The 24546-nt window shown below is 36.9% G+C and overlaps 2 protein-coding genes across 3 annotated transcripts; one reads left to right on the plus strand and one right to left on the minus strand.

Moving 5' to 3' along the window:
- Positions 1–1654: 1654 nt before the first annotated feature.
- Positions 1655–7909, minus strand: LOC147386455 (solute carrier family 40 member 1-like). Of its 2 annotated transcripts, none has more exons than XM_086423598.1 (9): positions 7654–7909; positions 6896–7046; positions 5829–6025; positions 5188–5673; positions 4351–4522; positions 3644–3781; positions 2677–2787; positions 2421–2581; positions 1655–1898 (listed from the first exon to the last, which is right to left on the minus strand). In XM_086423598.1, exons 1-8 carry the CDS (start codon positions 7761–7763, stop codon positions 2435–2437), a joined length of 1512 nt encoding a protein of 503 aa, XP_086279724.1. In that variant the 5' UTR covers positions 7764–7909; the 3' UTR covers positions 1655–1898; positions 2421–2434. The 2 variants fall into 2 exon arrangements, with proteins under 2 accessions (XP_086279724.1, XP_086279723.1); XM_086423597.1 differs by having other exon boundaries at positions 1655–1907; positions 2419–2581; positions 7654–7908.
- A 12330-nt stretch (positions 7910–20239) lies between these two features.
- Positions 20240–22798, plus strand: LOC147386456 (putative 38.1 kDa protein). Its single transcript, XM_086422133.1, has 9 exons — positions 20240–20479; positions 21085–21140; positions 21229–21343; positions 21426–21536; positions 21619–21806; positions 21898–21957; positions 22047–22206; positions 22289–22357; positions 22454–22798. Exons 1-9 carry the CDS (start codon positions 20324–20326, stop codon positions 22550–22552), a joined length of 1014 nt encoding a protein of 337 aa, XP_086278259.1. The 5' UTR covers positions 20240–20323; the 3' UTR covers positions 22553–22798.
- The last annotated feature ends 1748 nt before the right edge of the window (positions 22799–24546 follow it).

Here is a 24546-nt window from a genome sequence, read left to right on the forward strand (position 1 = left end):
GTATTGAACTCACAACCTACGGACTCTCACCACTTATTGGATCCGAAATTGACATATTGTTTATTTCTACAATTACCTCGTTAAAAACAATAATGTGAGATATCTCATTATTTAATTTTATCACTTCGGAAATTCAATCATACAAAGTGAATATCATTTTGATTTGATCAATCAATAGTGGAGAATATATACTCCTCGTATAAGACAAAAAACAACTAAAGGTCTAATACCTCCATTTGCAAAATTCACATGCCTCTAAACAGGATCATTACAATCACAAAAGGTCATTCTTACTTTTTCAAGAGAATAAATGTCAAGAAACTCATTAAAAAAAAGAATTTTCCATGTTGGACTCATTAACTTTTCAATAAATTATTTCAGATTAAGTAATATTAAAAAATTATATGCCATATTGTATATTATGATGACAACTGTCTTTTTATTTATCTATAAATGCAATCAAAATAGAAAGAGGGTCAGGGGGTAGAAATGGATATTTTCTAAAATGTTTCTTAAAATTTTACTCTACAAATTAAGTGATTTTAGTGGGGATCGGGTGTGAGGGTGGGAACAGGAGCATGAGCACGAGAGTTCCAAGTTCAAAAATATCTTATCTTTAGGTGTAAAGCGCATCCAGAATGTTATATACATAATATTCTCAAATATCAATTTTACTTTCGTAAGTTTCATTTGCTTACTTATTCCATCACCATGTTCTCCCTATTGCAAAAATGCCCCTTTTTACAATATAAAATTTACAAATTTTAAGACAATAAATTTCACATTGAAAACTACAATATTGATTAATATTATCATTTATTATTAATTTGATAATCAATATAAGTTTTAATAGTTGAAGTTTATTCTACTTCCAAGGTTTAAGATTAATTTGATAATTCTAGTAATATTCAATTTTTTTTCATCTTAACACTATTGTCATCTTCTAATTGAAATATCGTCCAATATTTCATTGTAATGTTTGTTTTTAAGGACATACCTATTTACAATGTAAGAAATAAGACAAAAAAAAAACTTAATATAATGAAAAAAAATGTGAATCTTTATGAAGAGCAGGTTTCGAACATCTTGGGAGCGGATCCCATATTTTGAGAGCGGGGATTAGAGAAGGATTTACTCCCAAAACTCCAGAGCGAGAGCGACATCCCTAAAAAAAGAGGCAATTCATAGAACAATAAATCTTTTTACTTGTGTATCCTGAAGCAAGGATCTACGGTTCTAAGGAGGCGTACAAAATAGGGAGTCAGATTATTACAACTCCTAACAAAATGAGATAAAAGTTATCATCTCTTAATAACACATCTAGGGGTGTGTGAATAAAATATCACATCATAAGCCATTTGTATTACAAAAATACCAACATCACATCAAACCCAAGACCCTTTATGCCAACTCAGAAGCGAAGCCAAAAGTTGAAATATACCTATCTTCAATCTGAGCTTTAAAACAACTGATGGTGTATGTTTTACACCAGAAAGATAGGCCTTGCTCCTTCCTTACAAAGTTGATTCTCCAAAAATGCCTAATTAACAATCAATAATGAAAGCAAAACCAACTTTTCGAAGCCTTGAATTAGTTATATAACCGACGCATTTGAAGAAATGTCATGGGATAGAAACTCGTTCACACAATGATAGAATAAAGAAATATATGCTCCAAATAACTAAAATGTTTCCTTAAGTGACAAACAATTCATCCCTCTACATTCCAATGTAAATGGGCATAGCATGGTTGCAACATTTTACAATAGAGGCAACATTATAACATTCCTACTGCCAATCCAAGTGATGACACTGTGGAGCCAAGCCATAGTTGTCCACCCCTATGTTACCTGGTTCGTTGGTTCGCTCGGTTCGAATTCAGGTCCATGGTTCGCCACTCTTGAACAAACCCGATTCGTAGAGGTAGTTAGTGGCAGATATTTGAGTCAGTTATGTAAATCTCATAGAAGAAGAATCAGGTCATGGGGTCATATATCATCAGTTTAAAAATAAAGGGGGTATCTTTAATATTTGACCAAATCTTGGGATTTCTAAAATAAGGGTTATCTCTAATATTGACCAGACCGTGGGGACATCTCTAAAATTCACAAATGTAAGGGAGTTTGTTAGGTTCGTAGCTGGTTCGCTTTGAATCAATTCACGGTTTGCTACTAAATTAGTGAACCCAGTAACATAAGTTCAGCCTGTTGCCCTGCATGGTGAGTTTCTATTGGAGAAGGTCCCTTTGGGCTTTTCGAAAGCCAAAGGTAACAATTCACCAATGAAAATGAAACAGTGGCATTACTATTGGATCACTCTGGATGTTGCCTACTACTCAGTCCACTGTACAAGTGATCAATCAAGAGCAGAGTTTGCACATTTAGTAACATAAACACTGTACCACTAAAGAATGAAACTTACCATGTCTTTGTTTCCTAAGATTGTCTTATCAAACATTGGATCATCAAAACCAGCTTTTCAAAGTGAAAAAGGTGCTTTCGAACACGATAGACATAGAAACTATATAGTACTGCAGCTAGTGCTACCGGCAACATAGACAAAATCATCAACTTTCCAAAATCCTGAGAAGGAAATCAGTAATAGGAAAGAAGTTAATATGTATTTAAATCGTATCTACACTGTTAATGAGGACAACCACATATTAAGGAATGGTCACCTGTGGATTCGAGATGACTATTCCCATGACATAAGTCAACAGATCCAATGTAGACTGAAGCGAGTTCTGTACACCTCCCACAACACAGCGATCAGAATCAGGAACATGATCCTGGGACAAAAAACCAATATAAGTGATTAGAAAGAATGTAAAGGTTGATTTACTGAATTTAATCCCAGAAAATACAACTAGCAAATTCAACAAATTTAATGTGTAACCATACAATGGGTTATAGACATCGTCAACGAGGAGTTCAGGAATAAGTCAGCAAAGGGAAAATTCGATAAGTTGGTAAAACAGGGAAAAATTGAAAAGAGAGAGAGAGAGAATGGAGAAAAAATTGAGCTAAAGTTAGGACCATGTAATTGTTCCTATTAACTGGTTTTCTCATATCATATCATCAAGTCCCATATTAAGTTACAATAATAATTCACCAAACTCTATATTGATATCATCCTTATATCCACAAAAAGTAATCAAAAGTCCACAACACACTCAAGGTTCATATTAGTTAAAATATATAATAAAAGAAAAAGATTATAATCATGAATCCACTTGGATTCATCAACTGGTCAAAATCATCAAATTCGCATCTTCATTATCTGACGTTTCATTGGCAAAATGATCACCATCATCTTTATCAAGGTCATCTCCTCTTATTAGTACAAAAGTCATCTGTTTTTTGTTTGTTTGTTTGTTTTTTTTTTTTTTTTTCTGCTATTTAATCACAAAGTTCAGGAAAGTTGCAATTAAATTTTTGAAAGAAAAAATCACAATTTAATCATGATGTTTTTAGTCAGTCGCAGAATTTTGTGACTAAGCTCTCTGAGAGGAAGAAATATATAGCTGAGAGTCCTATTGAGAAATAGAACAAAAATGCTTCATCATAATACATGGAATTCCCCATTAAAGGGAGAAACACAGGTTATCATCTAAAAAGCTTAGTTACGTTGAAGAGAAGTTTTACCTGCATTTGTTGCATGACAGATAAGTCAAACATCCATAACCCAAGACGTGATGCTGCTACTCCACCCATCAACATCCAAGCCGAGATACCACTGTTTTGAACCCATACAGAAGCAACACAGACCAGCAGAAAGACCCACTACACAAGAGCCACGCAGATATCAAACAACTAGTGAGTGTCAAATTTACATAAACTAACAAAACCTCACTTCCTAAATCTTAAATTTATGAAGTTCAACTCTTCACTGACCACGATTCAATTTACTTCCAACACTCATATTCAATACATACAGGAAATGTAAGGTCTAATGAGCACAAATGTGAAAACTGGGTAATTTGGTATCAGGCATATATAATGTCTCAAACAACCTCAATCTAGAACTCAATTGGACAAACCTAAATTAGGGTGAAATTGGTATGAGGAGAAAATTATTTCAATATGTGTAGAAAGTATTTTAGAATGTACAAATATTGTTCATAAATAATAAAATACTAACGCGCAAGAAAAGAGTGTGAAACATGGTTTCCTCGGACATATCATATGGTATATAGTGGCCTATACAAGACAAGGCTGGAAATCTGTTTTATGGATCATTTTCTGTACTTTGAATGTGCTTTCTACGAGTTCAGGTCAGGGGATGCTCCTAAATCTTCATAGATTTTTCCACACTAAGCTCTTGTTTTGTCAATTGTAATTAAAATTGATACCTGAGTCCAGATAGACCATAATCCTGTTCGGAGGACTGAAATACGTGAGTGCAAGATTGGGTATAGAAGAGTTGCTGCTATTCCAACTGTAGCACTAATACCACGCATTATGCCAATAATGTAAACTGGTATACCTTTCCATTCCAAGGCAGCCGTCATTAACGTTCCAAAGCTGCAAAAGAAAGCAAATATATTACATCCCAAAGCAAAAACATGAACGTAATAAGCAACAAATCTTGGATGCCATCCAATAAACTCTTTTGTAAAATTTAAGGAAGGACTACCATGGCATAGCATTACATTGGAAAACGATATTTGGTTGATCTTGTGGAGGAAAAATTCTACCCTATAATCCAAAGACACGTGGCATCGGAAGAAGGGTCAGATAGTGAAGGTCAATTGGTCAAAAAGGATAAAATCCCAGACCAAATATTGTAAAGATTTGAATTCAAAATTAGTCCCCCAAAAATCGTAAAGCTTAACCGAAATGGAGGCTACCTTATAGAGCGCAACAAGAATGGAGTTGGCACGCAAATCAAGGCCAAGATCAAGGGTGGAAATCAAGGGAAGAATATATTATGATTTCACCTATAAATAGGCACGGGACCACCCATCCAAGGTACGCAATTCCAACCCAAGAATACATTCTATACAGTTCAGTCTTGAGCTTTTGTCTGACTTGAGCGTCAGAGGCTTTGCAGGGACGCACAAGTCCAAATCCAAGCTCGGACAGAAGCAGTAGTGGTCAGATACCAAAATTTGCCTCCATAGATCTTACCGAGGATTTTTTTTTCTTTCTTTTTCTAGACAGAACATGAACTTGGGACAAAGTGTTACCTGAGGACACTAAAATACAGTAAAGCTAGAGAAATTCCTGGTAGCACCACATCTTGCTGCAAGTACACAGTCCATGCTTGAACGCATGGAATTTTCGAGAGCCTTTCGACTAAATTTTGTTCCCATTTGCGTTGTCCTGATGCCGAATCACTTCCCATGTGTGAAAGCAAACTCTCTGTCTGAGGTGAAGAAATAGATGAACTCTCTACCAGATCACTTGTTGCTAGTCCTGATAGCCTCTTTTGGTTGTTTTCACTTAAAGCTGGAATTCCGTTGTATACGGTTATTAGAAGCCAGTATATCAACCAAACAGAGATAGTGTTCCAAATAGCTAAAGTCACTGCTGATGCCTTAAGTGATACAAAGCTGATAATGAAGCCAGTAACAACTGGGCCAAAAAGCTTGCAAATTAAATCAATCCGACGAATAACAGAATTCATGTTTGTCAATACTTCTGGAGGTTGGCCATTTGAAATCACAACTACCCTGTAATTTCGACATAACTTCAATAACTAAGACTTTAGAAAATGAGAGGAGTCAAAACTGAAGCTATTTTCCGTAAAAACGACAAAAACCATAGTTGTGACATCCCAATGATAAATATTTCTATTGGAGAGAATTATTTTTAGATCTTTAATTACCATTCTCTTTCGACCAAGATGGTTCCAGCAAGAGTTGAAAGCACACCAATTGCTCCAGAGATATTTGTTAATATGACGAGAGAAATGAATGTTACAAAACCTGTCAACCTCAAGTCTGAGTATACCAGTAATGCCATCACTGCTACTCCAGCCACCATGAAGGATAGATTTTGAGTGAACAACCACAGCCTGAGAACCTGTAAGATATCAATGCTAAGATGAAAATTTTTTATCAACCAATATTTAACCTTCTCATGCATTCAGTAACAAATGAGGTAATGACAACCCGTATAATAAGCTAAATGTCACAAAACTCTCCATATTTCTCATTATATTGATGAGTGTATATTTTCCTCCACTCTCGGGCATGTTGTACCCTAGTTAAGCCCTGTGACCCTCTTATATTCATAATTCTCCCCCTCTCCATCAGATTGGTCTTTTGGAGTAGTTGGTTGGTTAACAAGATATCAAAGCGCTAGGTTCGTATAGGTCACAGGTTCGATTCTTTCCACCCTCATGGGTGAGGGGCAGTGTTGAGTGTATGTTTTCCTCCACTCTCGGGTGTGTCATACCCCAGTCAAGCTCCGTGATCCTCTTATTCATAGTTCTCCCCCTTTCCAACAGATTGGTCTTTTGGAGTGGTTGGTTGGTTAATATATACATGGATATCCCTGAATTGATGCAGAACATTAAATTTGCAGGAACCCATTTGGACGATCTGTAACACCTTTATATATATATATATATATATATATATATATTATATATATATATTAGATAATCTTAAGACTCATATCGAAATTTTTTACAGAAATTACAACACCTTCTTATAGTCATCCAAGTGGTTGATCTTTAATGGGGGGTTACAATAATCAAGATAGTTTGTGTTTTGTTGTTTAAACTTCAAGCGGATGTCATGCTAGTGTCTGACACATCACTTGTTTCAATTCCAAATGTCGTGTCCATGATGTAATTTTACCCACTCATTGAGTACTAGTCGAGGATTGATGCATGGATGGGGGCACATATACAGGAAAGCATTAGTAACACACAAAATTTTAGCTAACCTGTGTGTATGTCAATCTATCCACCCATTGTCCAATAGTGGAACCCAATAATGCAGTTGAGGCAGATTCCACAACACCATACACAGCAGCAAACATTAAAGAATCGGGCCAAATATTGATCATGTATAAACCAACAGAGAATTCCCACATTCTGAACAAGGAAAATAAAAGGAAATGGCATGTCAAATAACTGAACAATAAGGGACCAACACATACATAGTGGATGATCAATACCATCATCAAATAAGATTGATTTTTCACATGAACCGTCTTCAAGTTCAAGTAATTTTAGACACAAAAAAGGGTATAAAAACTGCTTATGATTATGACCATTGGATTTAAGGCCCCATTGTCTCTGCTGAATGTACTCCAATACAAGAAAGGGTTTAGGCTACTTTGCATTCTAAAAAGATATTCTACATTTTGCTTTATTAAAGCATCAATTTAGTTTTGCACAAATTGGATTAGCTTGCATCAGAATATAAACAGATCAAAAGCCATAAGAAACAGAATTTTAGGATCAAAAGAAATAATAATAATTAAGAAAAATAGAATTTTAGATATTCAACATTTTTCAATAATGTCTTAGAGGACTCATTCTATAATCAAAAAATAGAAAACAGACTTTTAGGATCAAAAGAAATAATAATAATTAAGAGAAAGATAAAGAGACCCCATCCAAGTAATTGGAATTTTAAGACTTTAAGACCTTATATATCATACCATACATTTAAAAAAAAAAAAAAGTGAAAAGATACCTTGCACCCCATCTGGCTAGAAAGTGCCCAACATACAAATATTTGATAAGGTTAGGGTTATTAGAAGTTTGTTGTCCTGAAGATTCAGGAAGAAGAGGCTGCCTTATCATGTCTTCTTCTATTTCAACACTCGCCTCTCGTGATACTGGTAATTCAGTGCATGGGAAAAATAGACTTGGGGGTTTCCATTATTGTTTCTATGATGATGGTGATGCTGACGATGATGATGTCCATGGTGATGCATTGTGTTGAAACGAGACACGTGTGGCCATAGGTATCTATTACTAACTCGGTCTTAAAACTCTCAATTAGCCACCAAATACCGGCATGCGAGTTCACGCTACAATAAACCAAAATGATTCGCGTTTTAAGGTCAATGAAATCTTACTCTAAGAGAGATATATTATTAGATTATAAAACTCCATAAAATATTAAACTTCTATTAGGAAAATTTTACTTGCCCTACGTGCTTACCTAAGACGTTAACATGCCAATTTTTTTAATGAATTTTATTTTGGCTTATTTCCTTCTTTGTTAATGTTAACTAACGCTGCATGACAGACATCCCTCCTTTGATTTCAATTTTTAATGAATAAATAAAATAAATAAATCTTGAGTTTTTTTATATTATTATTGGTAAACTGGACTTGAACCCACGACCTCAAAGTTGTTTTGCAATTTGTCAAACCAACTGAGCTATGGGTCTAAGCCTCAAATAAATCTTGAGTTATTTGATTTCGTGCAAATTTGATGGAAAAGAAAAGGTTGTGAAAATGGGTTCAAAATAAAATTAGAAATGAGTGTGTTCAATAAAATTAGGAATGCAAACATTTAAATATTTTCTTTTCTTAAAATTATAAGATTAACTCCAATAAATTATATATCAAATCGAGATGATTTGGACATGGTCATGATCAACGAACATTGATTATAATTAAATTTGAAAAAATAGTAAAATTGAAGATCTTAAATTGAGGAAAAGACTGAAAAGAATACGAATGAAGATAGTAAAAGAAGACATAATTCAATTTGAAAGAATAGCAATTGTTTAGTAGACCCCCAAATCTTTTGAAATTAAGGGGTTTTTCTTTTGAAGAGAAGAAGAAGAGTGGCTTCTGTCTACTTGTGATTTTCATCATCATCCAATTATTGTGATGAATGGTAATAATTTGCCAAAATAAAAAAGATAAAGGAAGGCATCTATAATTTTTGGAACTAGAGATATGCTTGATAAGTTGAGCCAATACCATGGAGTTAAGAGTGTGATTTTGGAGATGCACAATTTAGATACACATGGAGACCATGTCTTCCCATTGGAAGATTTTGTCGGATTTTTTACTTTAGCACCTTTGTTCTAATTTTATTTTTCTTTGAATCGCACCAACACTCATAGGAAAAAAAGAAAAAGAAAAGAAAAAAAAAAAAAAAAAAAAATATATATATATATATATATATATATATAGGGAGGCGTTCGGATGCATGTGTTTTATCAGTCGTTTTAACAAAAGAAACCCGACCGTTGGATATTGTTGAATCGCACGGTCGAGATTGTATGGTGCGTTTAAGTTATAATTTATTGTTTTTTACAGCACCATCCCTCTTTTATCTCATTATTCGTGCCACCTCTCCGAGTGAATTACAACGACAGATCTGTTCTCTCTCGTCTGTTCTCCTTCGAACACCTCTCTCTCTCGCTCTCGCTCCGCTGAAACCTCGAAACCCTCCTCTCTCTCGCTGCAACTCCATCGACGAAAACCTCTCTCTCTCTCTCTCTCTCGCTCCGCTAAAACCCTCGAGGGAGAACAGACGAGAGAGAAAGAAATGAGGATACCAAACACAGAAATATCAAAGACCGCTAGCTTGTCTTAAGAATGCAACTTTAGAAAATACAACAGAGTCAAGTGCATAACCACAAGTAGTGTGACTTGCTTTGATGGTTAAGTTGGGATATACAACTCACTCCTGACCTCATGATTGAGTAGGTGGAAAAGCAATAGGTCAATGAATTGAGCCATTGCCTTGACCCCAAAAATATTTTGTGTTGACATCTTGTTTTTATCAAGATTGGTAGTCGTTCATACGTGCAAATGTGGTTTGAATCCAATTCTTGCCATTCAATAATACTCTAAAGAGCTTAAACAGCTTAGACAGGTAGGCAAAGATGTCTAGAACTGGTTTTGTAACAGATAAAAACATAATAAAAATCCAAGACAAATAAATAGAGGAGAAGTATGTTTTATGCAGTAACAGGGGTCATGAAGAAATGCACGAGAAACACAAATATCAGACAAGAAATAGTGTTTTATTATTATTCTTTTGGGGTAAGAATGTTCAAAAACAATTTATCAATCCTGGGATTGGGGTATGGCTTCATATGTATATTATGAAGTTTCAGAGGAATAGAATAGATACACATTTCTCTTCAAAGTTGAAAGTAAGAAACCGAAGAGAATAAATTTGAGGTAAGAGTAGAACCATAATAAACCGAGTTAAGTCCAGCATCACCAGAAGAGGAAGAATGGGTTGAAGGAACAAGTGCCATAGACAAATCATTCCTTTCGTTTTTGAATCGATTGTTCTTCTATAACAGTTTTTGGCAACAAAGGAACCCGTAGTTGTCATCACCACTGAAGGTTCAATTCAATTGTCATTCTTCATCCTATGTGCAGGGATAGATGTCCACCCATGACCCACCCAACAAGAAGAAACACTTGAATCCTCTCTTTTTTTATTTTATTTAAAACAGCCAAATCAATTCATTCAATTAAGTCATTCCTCATCCTCCTTTATATGTTGGAGGATGTAATATGTTTATTTCAAGCAAGCAATAAAATAAATTAATTAAATTCTGTAGGAAGATCCCCCTTGAAGTGGATCAAACTTTTCCATAGGATCTAAACATTTGGTATCAAAGCCATGGTTGCAGCCAAGGAGGTCAGTGATTGTGTTGATTCCGTCATTCCTCAACTAGAACGAATTAACAAGTTGGGCGAGGAAATGCATGAACTTCGAGGGCAATCCGATCATTGCAAGCATCAATGGATGGATGTGCTTCTTCCTCTCAGTCAATTGCGCCACCACCTCAAGATCAACCAACAGAGATGTTTCCAGAGGTGGCAATTCACGAGGGTTTCAGCGGAGCGAGAGAGAGAGAGAGAGAGAGAGAGAGAGAAGAGAGAGAGAGAGGGAAAGAGAGGTTTTCGTCGATAGAGTTGCAGCGAGAGAGAGGAGGGTTTCGAGATTTCAGCGGAACGAGAGCGAGAGAGAGAGAGGTGTTCGAGGGAGAACAGACGAGAGAGAACAGATCTGTCATTGTAATTCACTCGGGGAGGTGGCACGAATAATGAGATAAAAGAGGGATGGCGCTGTAAAAAACAATAAATTATAACTTAAACGCACCATACAATCTCGACCGTGCGATTCAACAATATCCAACGGTCGGATTTCTTTTGTTAAAACGACTGATAAAACACATGCATCCGAACGCCTCCCATATATATATATATATATATAGGGTAGCGTTCAATGGCCAACAATTTGGCAAACACATTTTTCAAAACATGGGTTAGAGGTCTTGGAATGGGCTGATTTTTGGTGAGGATGATCTCTACGGTGAGGAGATCATCATCACCAAAAATCAGCCCATTCCAAAACTTCTAACCCCATCAAAAATGATTTACAAAAAATGGACGGTTCACGATTTTTCAACTTGTAAACTGGGGCTAGAAGTTTTGGAATGAGCTGATTTTTGGTGAGGATGATCTCCTCACCGTAGAGATCATCCTCACCAAAAATCAGTCCATTCCAAGACCTCTAACCCATGTTTTGAAAAAGTGTTTGCCAAACTGTTGGCCATTGAACGGGACCCATATATATGTATATATATATGCAAAGATCCCTTGACTCCTAAGAATAACTCATGAAAAAAACACATGCTTCCAACCCTTTAAATTCAAAATTCAATGGTTGAGATTTATTCTTGGGATAACTATCTTTTTGAAATTTGTGTAATCAAGGTACTCATATATCTCAACCATTAGAATTTGTGTTTAACGGGTTGAGACAATGTCTTTTTCACAAGGCATTCTTAGGAGTCAACAGATCCTAACCCATAATATATATATATATATATATATAATTGTCTCTAACAGGGCTTGGTAAGCCAGCTCGTTTTAAAGATTAAGATGGGTAGAATACATCAATCAGCCTAATATTTGATGTGTAAGTAGTATATCATGGAGTTAATTAAACAATGGGCGTGAAAAAAATTGTCAAGTGGCATGTATAGAAAACCTAACTCCACCTTAAAATATCTACTCAACTATTCAGAGGGTTAAGGAACATCTCACCAGGTTATGTTGACCATGGAGATAGTGTGAAAAAATGGGACAAAAATTGGTCCAAATTTAATCATTCCAAAACAGAAACTCATGAACAAGTGGTTAATAAATATCTGGTTGATAACTTCTTGGATTGGTTTCCGATCAACCATCTCCCAATCTGATAGGGATCCCATATATATATATATATATATATATGGTGGGTCAAGATCAAGGGACATATGAAAAAACATATGTAAAAATAATATAACATTAATAAATTTTCAAAATATGGGTTAGAAGTTTCGGATTGAGCTGATTTTTTGTGAGGATGATCTCTATGATGGGAAGATCATCCGGAAAAAAAAAAAAGATAAAAAAAAAAAAAAACAATCCAATCTAAAACTTCTAACCCCATTAAAAGTGATTTAGAATGTGGACAGTCGATTTTTTGTCAATTTTTATCAATAATTTGTAAATCACTTTTGATGGATTTAAAAGTTTCAGATTGAGTTGATTTTTTGTGAGGATGATCTTCTCATCATAGTGACCATCCTTGCAAAAAAATCAACTCAATTCAAAACTTCTAACCCATATTTTGAAAAACCATTGTTTTTACATATGTCCCTTGAACACCCCCCCCCTCCCCTTCTCTCTCTCTCCTCTCTCTCTCTCTCTATATATATATATATATATATATGGGGACGGGTCGAGGGACTTCTGAAAAATCGTCTTCAAAATAAACGTTTTATGAACATTGGATTTAGTGGGTTTAACAGTTTGGATTACAGGAGATCGAGAGTGCAATCCAGTTGTATCTTATAAAAAACGAGAGGTATTTATTTTTACCTCCCTCTCTATTTTATTTTTTTAAAGGAAATAAATCCCTTACTGTCTCTTCTCTCTCAAAGTCTCACTATCTCTTCTTTCTCTCTCGATCTAAAATTACAGACAACAGAACTCAGTCCTCTCTCTCTCTCTCTCTTGGTTGACTCGAACAATTCGAGCTCTCTCGATCTGCACCTTACTCATGGAGAGTTTCATCTACTATGGATCCTTAAGGATTCGGGCCTAAGAAGGTTACAAAAATTGAATTTTTTCTAATTGTCAAAAAATAAAATAAAATGAAGTGTTTGTCAGAACTATCATACATGGTACATGACTTTGTATCCCAAACTATTTTATTTTCTATTTCATTTTTGTCATGGATAGGGCTGTTGAAATAACAATTTTGTAGGAAAACTCTCTATTACCAAGTACCAATTCAAGGAAGTCGTAGAGAAAAGTCATCAACTCAAGTATAAACTTGCCTCTAATATGTAATATTTCTTCATCTAGTGCAATAAAAACAGGTGATATTATTCAATTTATATATAACAAGAGGATGAGGGGAGAAGAGCTCCAATGATTAAATATATAAGAGTTTCAGCAACTAGAGAAATCCCTCGAAGCAGGATTGAGCCGTGTTCTAGAACAGGAGGATGAGGGGCGGTTCTTTGAAGCCATCGAGAGAAAGAGAAAAAGAGAGAGAGAGAGAGAGAGAGAGAAAGAGTGGGCTGAGTTCTGTTCTCTGTAATTTCAACTCGAGAGAGAGAAGAGATAGTGAGAGATTTATTTCCTTTAAAAAAAATAAAATAGAGAGGGAGGTAAAAATAAATACCTCTCATTTTTTATAAGATACAGCTGGATTGCACTCTCGATCTCTTGTAATCCAAACCGTTAAGTTAAACCCACTAAATCCAATGTTCACAGAACTTCTGTTTTGAAGACGATTTTTCAGAAGTCCCTTAAACCGTGGTAATCTTTTTCTTTGTTAATCTTCACCATTGATGATTTTAATTATTGAGATCGATAATTCAAATCATTGAGACCAAATATTGATTCAATCATCAAGATCAACCTAATATAGCTATTGAGTTAATGATTATAAATTGTCGATCTCAACATTTGTACATGAATCATTGAGATTAATGATTCAAATAATCAAGATCAATGATTTGATTGGTTCATCTCAACAATTTGAATCTTTGATCTCCAGGATTTGAATTTTAAGTTTTATGGGGGTGGGGGACATTAAGAAATAAAGATTTCTCTTACTAACCAGGTTGTTACGATACAGTCCAAGGCTGGGGAACACTTATATAAAAAAGTGCATGTGAGAGGGTTATTAAGTAATTTTCCTAAAAAATATTATTATTTGACCCTTACTTTTAGAAATATTATTATTAACATACCAACTTTTACTCATAGCACACCAATTTTATATGTAAACAATTGCCGAATTTCAAAAGGATTTGTGTGTGGTAAGTAAAAGTACAATCTCTTTACTTTTATTTTACAGATATTAACCATCCAATCAAAAATATTGATGGCTAAAAGCAAATTATTTGAAACAAATTGTTTCCATAATATGGATACAATTTTCAGATCAAATGCCCATTCAAGAAGTGATCCACTAATCGAACAGTTTTAATTTGTGTCTGCTAATTGACACTTCAGTGATCTATCACATATTTCTTAGGGTGTATTACCAAAACAGTCAAGTATTTTGCAAAAATTATGGGACAGACCATATTTTTGAAATATTTATCAAAAAGGTCATATATCAAAATAGGCACGCACTGCATAACAGTAAACTGAATATATCTTTATACCTGTTTTGAAATTCATAAGAAGGAACTAATTTTTTCCAAAAAAAGATAATGTTTAGTTGAAATAACCTTTATGTCCTTATTTTCTCCTAAATATAGTTTTTTTTTTCTATAATTAAAAAAAATAATAATAATAAATAACAATAAAACATGATCTTTTATTTGAGGGTGACAAGTTTAGAAAGTAAGATTGAAAATGTGATTACGAGGGGATTTCCATTCTGGTGTAAATAGTTAATTACAAAAAATGGATATGTAACTCTTTTGATAAATATTTGGCTGGGCTAGTAGTTTTGGCCTCATAAGTGATCATCTTGGTAGTTTCCCCTATTGTTTATGTTAAGTGTCTTAAGTTGTACATGTCAATAACTTGGGGCTAAGAGGAGTGGAACACAGGTTTATGGAATGATCACCTAAAGACTTTACCAAGTAAGTTATATGAAACTTACCAAATGGGACGTATTTGTAATGAGCCATGACAGTAAAACATGGCAAACCTCAGATATATAAACAATACGGGGAATCATATTGTGTGGCAGTTAGGGGCCTAGGTGTAACGGCAAAATCATCTGTCACCTAGAGTTAGGTGTAAGCTCGCCCCGGAGCTACCCGGGAGCACCCATGTAACATCATGTAAGGCTCGTTATGAAGCCATGTCAGCCCCCGTACCAGGGCATATCTGTTAGCTTAGGGTACGTGTCAGCCCCGTGCCAGGGCACACTTGTTAGCTTAGTGGCATTTTCGTAATAAGGGAGTATGACCGGCCTCTACTTTTGATGTTTCCTTCTGGAAATCTAGTAAAGACTTAGCATACACTTTGTAGGAAGGGTGTCAGTGCTATCCCAATCCCCGGCCTACACCCACGTTGTTGAAGCCTTGAAGCCCAGCTCCGTGGAAGTCCCGCGTGTCATAGGATCATCAATTGCTTAACGCATCTATTTGCTTTTGTAACGCGTTGCACCGTGTAATCAATATTATATCAACAAAGTTGCCTCCGGGCTTTATCTCGTGTTGCCTCGTTTACTTGTTTGCTAGCTACGTGTGTGTGGTTACGATCATTTTACAGGCTTGTAAGTGGATTTGACCCCCTTGCGCCGCACGACCCCGCTTCGAAAGAATAGGGCCGTGACAGTTGGTATCAGAGCAGCAGTTGTTTGAGCACAGTAGGTATTCCCCCTAGCTATTCCCCCGAGATTCCATTTAGTTCACGCGAACAATGTAAGAGGAATTACTAGTACCGCGGATCTCCCGCGCTCCACACCACCAGCACCACGTACAAACAAGGAACGCATCGAGGTATTGGAGGAAAAGATAGGTATGCTATCTGGTATTGTTGATGGTATTGCACGAATAGATGATCGCCAGAGCACGCTGGAGGAAAGATCCGAGACATTCAGAGCTAGAGTGACAGCCCTCGAGGAAGATACCCGAGACAGTCTAGCCGTCTTACAGGAACAGATTACGGAGCTCACTACGAAAGTAGGCCTCCTGGTCAGAGCCGTCGGTAACGAACGGCCTACCAGTAGTGATGCTTCTCCCTCGCGCTTGCGAGTACCCGAGCCACGTACCTTCGATGGTGTTCGCGATGCGAAAGAGCTCGAGAATTTCCTGTTCGACATGGAGCAGTACTTCCGTGCAGCTCGTCCGGATTCCGAAGAGGTAAAAGTAACAACTGCTTCTATGTATCTTGCAGGTGACGCCAAGCTATGGTGGCGGACAAAGTACACCGAGATGGAAAGTGGCCAATGTTCCATCGATACATGGGAGGACCTCAAGAAAGAATTGAAGCACCAGTTCTTACCAGAGAACGTGGAGTTCATTGCCCGCAGAAAGTTGAGGCAACTCCAACATACAGGTACAGTTCACGAGTACGTCAAGCAGTTTTCCGCCTTGATGCTTGATATCCGTGATATGTCAGAGAAAGACAAGCTGTTCTCATTCCAAGAAGGACTCAAGCCTTGGGTTCAGACAGAACTCAACGGCAACGTGTGGAAGATCTCGCGTCTGCAATTGCAGCAGCCGAGCGGTTGACTGATTATACTCCCGTGGGAGGGAGCCAACAGTATGTACATCCTCAATCGAAGGGTTACTACCAGCAACCTGAGTACACAAAGAAGTCTTCGAATGGCAAGAATGGAAGGCATAGAAAGAGTTCCAGTCCGGGATCATCACGGAACTCCTCTCCTTCACAGAGCAGAAGTACCTCGCCAGTCAAGCGTCGTCACAAGCATGGATGTGTTTTGTGTGGTGGGCCTCACAAGACATTCAAGTGCCCACAGCGAGCCAAACTGACTGCACTATTAGCTTCCCAGAGTGACCCTAGTCACGAGAGTACGAGTGGGCGAGATTATGAAGATTCTCCTCACATGGGAGCCTTGCATCTTTTGAATGCAATGAAACAGACATCTGAGACTCAGAATAGCCGGAAACGGAAGGGTCTAATGTATGTCGATATTGAAGTTGGTGGGAAGACCACCCAGGCAATGGTTGATACAGGAGCTACTCACAGCTTTATTACCCCTGCAGAGGCGAAGCGTCTCAATATCCGGCTCGATAAGGGTTCAAGCCGTATGAAAGCTGTAAACTCCCAAGCCACTCCTATCCAAGGTTCGGCCAAGTCAGTGTCCGTCAAGATAGGTACATGGAAGGGTAAGCTTGATTTACTCGCAGTTCTGCTCGATGAGTTCAGAGTTGTCATTGGGATGGATTTCATGCGACAGAACAGGGTTGTACCGATGCCATTCGCCAACACTTGGGCATGCTAGGTGAATGTCCAAGCTTTGTTCCCGTCTTCACAGCAAGGAAAGGAAGGGAAATTTGATTTCAGCCATTCAGGTGAAGAAAGGGTTGAAGAAAGGTAAGCAACCGTACATTGCTTCCTTGAGAGTTGAAGCCGAAGAAAAGGACCATAGTTCAACTCCCACACAAGCCACACAGGTTTTAGCAGAAGTTGATGATGAGATAACGAATTTGCTTCCGAAGACACTACAGCCACGTAGGTCGAATGATCATCAGAATGAATTGCTACCTGTTGCCACACCTCTTATAGAGAGGCCTTACAGGATGAATCTTCCAAGACTAGTTGAGTTGAGCAAGCAGCAGTATGGGTCTTCAAGACGTTGTATCGATTATCGAGCAGTGAAGAAGATCACCATCAAGAACAAGTATCCTATCCAGCAGAGTGCCGACTTGTTTGATAAGCTTGGGACAGCCAAGTGTTTTTCAGAGTTAGGTCAGAGATCAGGTTACTGTAAGATTCAAGTTGCAGAAGAAGCCCCTCAGTTACTTCGTCAGAGTGTCAACCAGAATTGTGATGTACTTCAAAGTGTTGTCAGCGTCAGAGATTCAAGAGTCACAGGAAAGTTATGGAACGGACCATGCAGACTACTTAGATTCCAGCTTGATTTTCCGAGCAGTGTACATCATCAATCAGTTTGGCCAAAGGAGAGATTCAGTTCTGCGTTGGAGTATTTTAGGCATCTTGCCAATGCCGATCATCCGAATTGGGCGAATTTGTTCAATTCCACCATTCAGAAGAACTCTTCCTCCAACAAGAGTGCTTTTGAACTTATATCAGGCCAACAGTGTTTAACTTCTCACACTATTGTTTCAGGCTACAGGAGACACAGTCCAAGGACATACAGGTTTGCTAAACTTTGGTTACCGTACAGGTTACACAGCATCTACTCTGTCATCCATGCAAGAAGTCTCAAGCCGTACCAAGCAGATCAAGGAGATCCCGCGCGCAGCATTCCAACACGTACCACTTCTCATTCAGCTTTTCAGCCAGAGCGTGTTGTCGACAAAGTTCTCGAAGACGTCATTTCAGCAGCAGTTCCATTCAGCAACAGCAGCAGCAGCACGTGGAGTACTTCGTCACACCGGACATGCCAGAATTTGAAGCTACACAGGAGAGTGCAGAGAACCTACAACCTTTCAAGCAACAGATTGAAGAGTTTGCCAGGTCAATGCGACGAGGACGTCTGCAGAATAGGTGGGGGAGACTGTAACGGCAAAATCATCTGTCACCTAGAGTTAGGTGTAAGCTCGCCCCGGAGCTACCTGGGAGCACCCATGTAACATCATGTAAGGCTCGTTATGAAGTCATGTCAGCCCCCGTACCAGGGCATATCTGTTAGCTTAGGGTACGTGTCAGCCCCGTGCCAGGGCACGCTTGTTAGCTTAGTGGCATTTTCGTAATAAGGGAGTATGACCGGCCTTTACTTTTGATGTTTCCTTCTGGAAATCTAGTAAAGACTTAGCATACACTTTGTAGGAAGGGTGTCAGTGCTATCCCAATCCCCAGCCTACACCCACGTTGTTGAAGCCTTGAAGCCCAGCTCTGTGGAAGTCCCGCGTGTCATAGGATCATCAATTGCTTGTAACGCATCTATTTGCTTTTGTAACGCGTTGCACCGTGTAATCAATATTATATCAACAAAGTTGCCTCCGGACTTTATCTCGTGTTGCCTCGTTTACTTGTTTGCTAGCTACGTGTGTGTGGTGTACAATCATTTTACAGGCTTGTAAATGGATTTGACCCCCTTGCGCCGCACGACCCCGCTTCGAAAGAATAGGGCCGTGACACTAGGGCTGTCAATGGGTGGGTTTGGGCTGGCTTTCATTGAGTCCTACCATTCTCCTATTAGGCCTAAGTTGACTCGATTTAATTTTTTAAATTTTATAAAAAAATAAATTCATGTTTTTACAAAATTATTTGGAATTGCTTAATTTTATATTTAATTAAAATAAGGGTTTAATTCCCATTATAATTCTAATTGAAAAAATGATTATAAAATTTTACATCTAAACCATAAATAATATAGGCAAATTTATCAAAACATGTACGACATATCAATTATTTATCAAAACGGTGAACTGTACATCTTATTTCCAAAAACGATAATTTATCAGTTTCGAAAATATTTTATTTTATGGTAAAAATAATAATTTTCATATTTTTACTATCGAAAATATTTTATTTTTCAAAAGTATCCTTCTAACATGAGATCAGAATGTATTTATACAATATCAAAAAAATTCTTCTAATATATAAGATCAAAAATATATATTACTGTTTTTACCCTTTTAATAAAATAAAATATTTTTGAAAATAATAAATTACCTTTTTAGAAAATAGGATGTATAGTGCCCCATTTTGATAAATAAGTTTGTAAAAATTCTTCTTTTTGGTAAATTTCTCAAAAATATACATATATAAAATATTATAGTGGGTTGGGTCAGGTTGCGATTATCAGGCCCTTACTTGGCCTGAGTTTACTGGATCGAAATTCTTTTGAGTCCGACAAGGCAACTACAACCTTTGTGGGCTCAAGATCAAAGTCCTAACCCTTCGTTTATTGGGCCACGCTATGCACCAACTTTAAACTTTTAACGGTGGTCTTATCATGCTGGGAGCACCATAATTATTTCACCATCGAGCACGGAAACCGATGATAACGATCGCTGACCAATAATTATTTTAACATTTTACACCATCAAATCAGATCGTAGTAAATTAGCTATAATCAAATAAGATGCCACCACGTGTCAGTTTGTTGGCATATCGATTCCTCCCCTCTAAAAGATACCAAAAGAAGAAATCTGGGACGCCATCTCCTTCTCTTTGTTCCTTTCTTCAAATCTAATTCTGACAAAACCAGTCTTGTTTCAATAGATTTTTTTTATTAAATTAATTTAATGGGTAACGCCCTTCGGTTTCTATATGGGAATTGTTGCAATCCCACAGCTCAAGAATCTGATAATATATCATTAGGCCCTCATGGTGTCTCAGCCGCCACAGTTGGAGTTTCAGCTCTTGCCCAAGATCTCTTCCACTTTGACAACACATCTCAGGTAATCAAGATTCTTTCATCATTGGGTTCAAGTCCTTGTAGACGATTGCATCTAAATCTAAAAAAATATTTATTTTTTATATTTTTTCAATATCCTTAATTTAAACCCTACTAATTGCATCTCATCATAGGATTATTTACGATCTTCTTCAATCCACTTCATTATTTATTTTTATTTTATTTCTCTGCTTTGCTGTTAATTACAATCACAAACACCTTTTCAAGGCTTCGTAGCCATTTAAATAGAAGAAGAAGATGATGATGAAGTGCAATCTTCTTCTTTATTTTTCTTACTTATAGTGAAATTATACATATAGAAAGTGCAAGTAGAAACTTTTAAGTGATGGAATGAAATTGGCACCAGGCCATGATCTGCAAGTAGTCGGCGGCACCCTCATCATTACAAGAATAATTTAAGCTTTAATTAGCTTTTTTGGATTAAAAAAAAAATGTGTATTGGTTCTTGTGTTAATTTTGTTATGGGTTCATCTTTGTCATAATCCATAGTTAATTATAAATTGTCATCCCTTGTTAACTATAAATTTGGGTACTTAAATCATCATCATTATATTGGTAGGATCTAACATTTCTAGTTTCTTGATTAAGGTTCCTGAAGGACTTAGCCAGCATGTCGTATCGTCGAAGAACGCTCAGGCCAATTGGTATAAATGCGACCCACCCAAAAAATTTCCTCCTTTTTTTTATATCAAGAAACCCCTTTTGATTTTGTTGAGTTGTGTGTGCATGAAGGTACACGAAACTCTTAGAGGCATGGAGAGTATCAAACCCCCCACCAAAAACACCTGAAGAAGCTACTGAGCTTGTTATCCAGACCTTGAAGAGACACAAAAAGGCAGATGTTAAGGTACATATATAAAACAACATTAATGTAGAATTTAACCTCACCATTTTGTCTTTCTGATTAAAGGGTGTTGTTTTTTTTATAGGGACTCTTAACCTTCTATGGTCTTCCTCTTCCCCATACTCTTGTTGATACTCCTGAGTTAGCCCCACATTCTTGGCCCGAAGGAGTTAAATTCGAATTTCAGACTCTCCCAGTGAGATTAAGAGCTAAAATCAGGCAATTTAACTTCTTTTTCTTCTATCATTTAGTTTAATTCATGATCTTACGCAAATTAGGTGGATGCGAAAGCTGTAGCAGACGGGGATACCATAACAGTATATGTAAACACGGTGGATCCAAGAGAGGCATCTAGTGTTCCGAGGGAGGTTCAAGTCGCAGTCCAACAAAGATCAAAAGCACGTGCTGTGAAGGATTATGCTAAGGCAGACAAGCTTCAAAAGAACATCGTTGATGCTGGATATAGGTTCTTGCTTGACCCTGACTTCAATTTTTTTGTTTTTGGTGTCAATTATCCTTGAAACCCATTAATCCCTTTATGTGTTCTATCGTTATAGGGTACTAAATGGTCCAAACAACGATGACATTCTTGCTCGAAAATATCGAATTCGACTTAGGTAAAAAAATAAAAGAAAGAAAATTGTACAACTTATTCCCTGTGTTTTAATTCCATAATTTTGTTAATCTATCATTTCTAAGAAAACAGGGGCATTGATGCACCAGAAAGTTCGATGCCCTTTGGGAAGGAAGCAAAGGAGGAGTTGATTAAACTAGTTCAAGGGAAGTGCTTGCTAGTCCACATTTATGGGGAAGATCGTTATGGCCGATGTGTTGGTGATATACACTGCAATGGTAAATTTGTGCAGGTAATAGAAGGCACCCTCTCTATAACTGATATTCTATTGTAATTAGCCTTCAATCTTATCCTTCTAAGTTCCCTTTGTATAGGAATGGATGCTAAAGAAAGGTCTTGCATGGCATTACACAGCCTACGACCATCGTTCAGAACTTGCATCGGTGAGTTACCCAAAGCCGTTGTCCATTACATGCCCTTAGATTTTTTCTTTTTCTTTTTTTGTTTTTGTTTTTTGACACCATTATGTATCATATTAGTGGGAAAAAGAGGCTCGAGCTGCTCGGGTTGGACTGTGGGCTTCGTCGAACCCTGAAAAGCCATGGGAATGGAGGAAGGATCGTCGTGAAGGCAGATAACTTGTATATATGCTAGTACAAAGTCTAGCCTTCCAAATTGCCTTGGATTTACTTAACTTGAACCAAATAAATCTGTTAATGTAAGTTAGCAATCCAGTAGAGAGCTGAAACAAAACTACAATTTCAACTTGGAAGGAATGACTCTTGAGAAATGTAAGCTGTGCCTGCATGACACACAGAAAGAATAGAATCAACAAAGTTTCTTTACCATGTATTTAATTAATTCAAGATAACTTGTATGTTTAATTTTTTTCAAGCGTTGAACTTTGGTGAGGCCCAGTGTCGCAAATTTGGTGATTTTTTTTCAAAATTTCAAAAAATAACCTTCGAATAAGTGACCGATCAAATAAATCGACGAATTAATAAGCCATTGACTGATACCACTCCCCCTCCTAAACCTCAAGATATTGTCTTCTTCATCCTTAATATCTCAAGAACAAGATAGGATATTAAGGAGGTTGAAATTGTAGGGTTTTTTTGGAGGGAATTCAGAAACATCATTTGTGTAATCCCCAAAATTTTCCTAAAGTTTTTTGCAAACGTTCCCCAATTTATCAGAATTAATCGGTGCTGAGTTTATACTTGATTATTACCGTGCAGAGCCTAATGAAGCCATACCATAACGTTGTCCATCTAATTTGACCCCAAGACCCATTTGAAAAGTTGGGGATAGATTACAATCAAAATCTTTTGGCAAGAACTGGAAAAATGAACAAAATCTGAAGAAACAAAAGAAAGACAATTTGTCCAAAATATGCTTTGTGACCTCCAACAGTATCTGTAGGTAATAGACTTTTCAGTTAAATTAGGAGAAAAGTAGCCTAAAATAATGAACTAGTTCATCGAGATTAAGCAATTTCTGGAGTAAAAATGTAATGGTTTATTCATTCAAGGACCATCTTCATCTGATTTAGCAGTTCAGAAGGGATCCAACCATGCCTCGATGTTGCAACTCACATCCTGACCTTCGACAAAATTGAATGTGGAGAACTTGAATCATCCCAAGGCGATACCTAAAAAGGCACACTGACTATGACTCATGAGAACTAGGAGTCAGAGCATGCCGACACCCATCAAAGATGCCTAAGGACCAAAGACACCCAGCGCCTATAACATCTTGACTGGATAGCAGTACCCCGTAGGGGCATGGGCAACCATAATAGCAGTGATGGTGGATTGGTAGCATCAATAATCCACCAAGCCCACCACCTGACTAAAAAATAACACTCAACTGACGTGGATTGTGCATATAAACATATATATATTTCCTCAAGATTCACAAGGAAAAATATGGCTCTGTTCACATTCCATGTCAGTTAAGAGTGTATTTTAGTATTTTATTTTTTAAACTCAGTTTGGTATCATTCTTGTTGAATTGATCTTTCTTTTTTTTTCTCCTTGAAGCAGCGACGTTCCTCTGCAATATCCCACTCCTGACACATGTCCTTGCCAGAGTTAAATTAACCTTGCTGCACCCAACCCCGACTCTAATTTCATAGGTCTCTCTTGCCAAATTTATTGAAACTTCCAATATTTGAAAGTGAATTACAATCTAGAAAGATTTCCCAAAATGTAATCAACTTTTGATGATAATCTGATTCCAGCCCACTTCATTTTAATTTCCAAAATGTGAACAATGAGTTCACAGGTTTTTCAAGTGACAATCTTGCAGGTTCGCTACTTTTAGCCATATCTCACTACACTACTATATAAACCAGTAAGATTGTCACTCTGGAATGAAAATATCAGTGATATTGTCATTTTAAACCTGCTGGATCACCACTTGAAAAATCTGTGATCTCCATGTTCGTATTTTGGGAATTAAATTAAACAGTAATTTGGAATATCAGAATTTCATCATCATATTCAGCTCACGAATCTTTACTCATTTTCATGACAAGATGGACTAACAAATATTACTAGCTTTTCAAAATGACAACTAATAGTACAATAGGAAATGAGAAAATTGTAATCTAGAAGAAGAATCTATCCAA

Source organism: Akebia trifoliata, chromosome 14, assembly GCF_017979445.1.
Source record: "Akebia trifoliata isolate Shusen 1 chromosome 14, ASM1797944v1, whole genome shotgun sequence".
NCBI classification, from domain to species: domain Eukaryota; kingdom Viridiplantae; phylum Streptophyta; class Magnoliopsida; order Ranunculales; family Lardizabalaceae; genus Akebia; species Akebia trifoliata.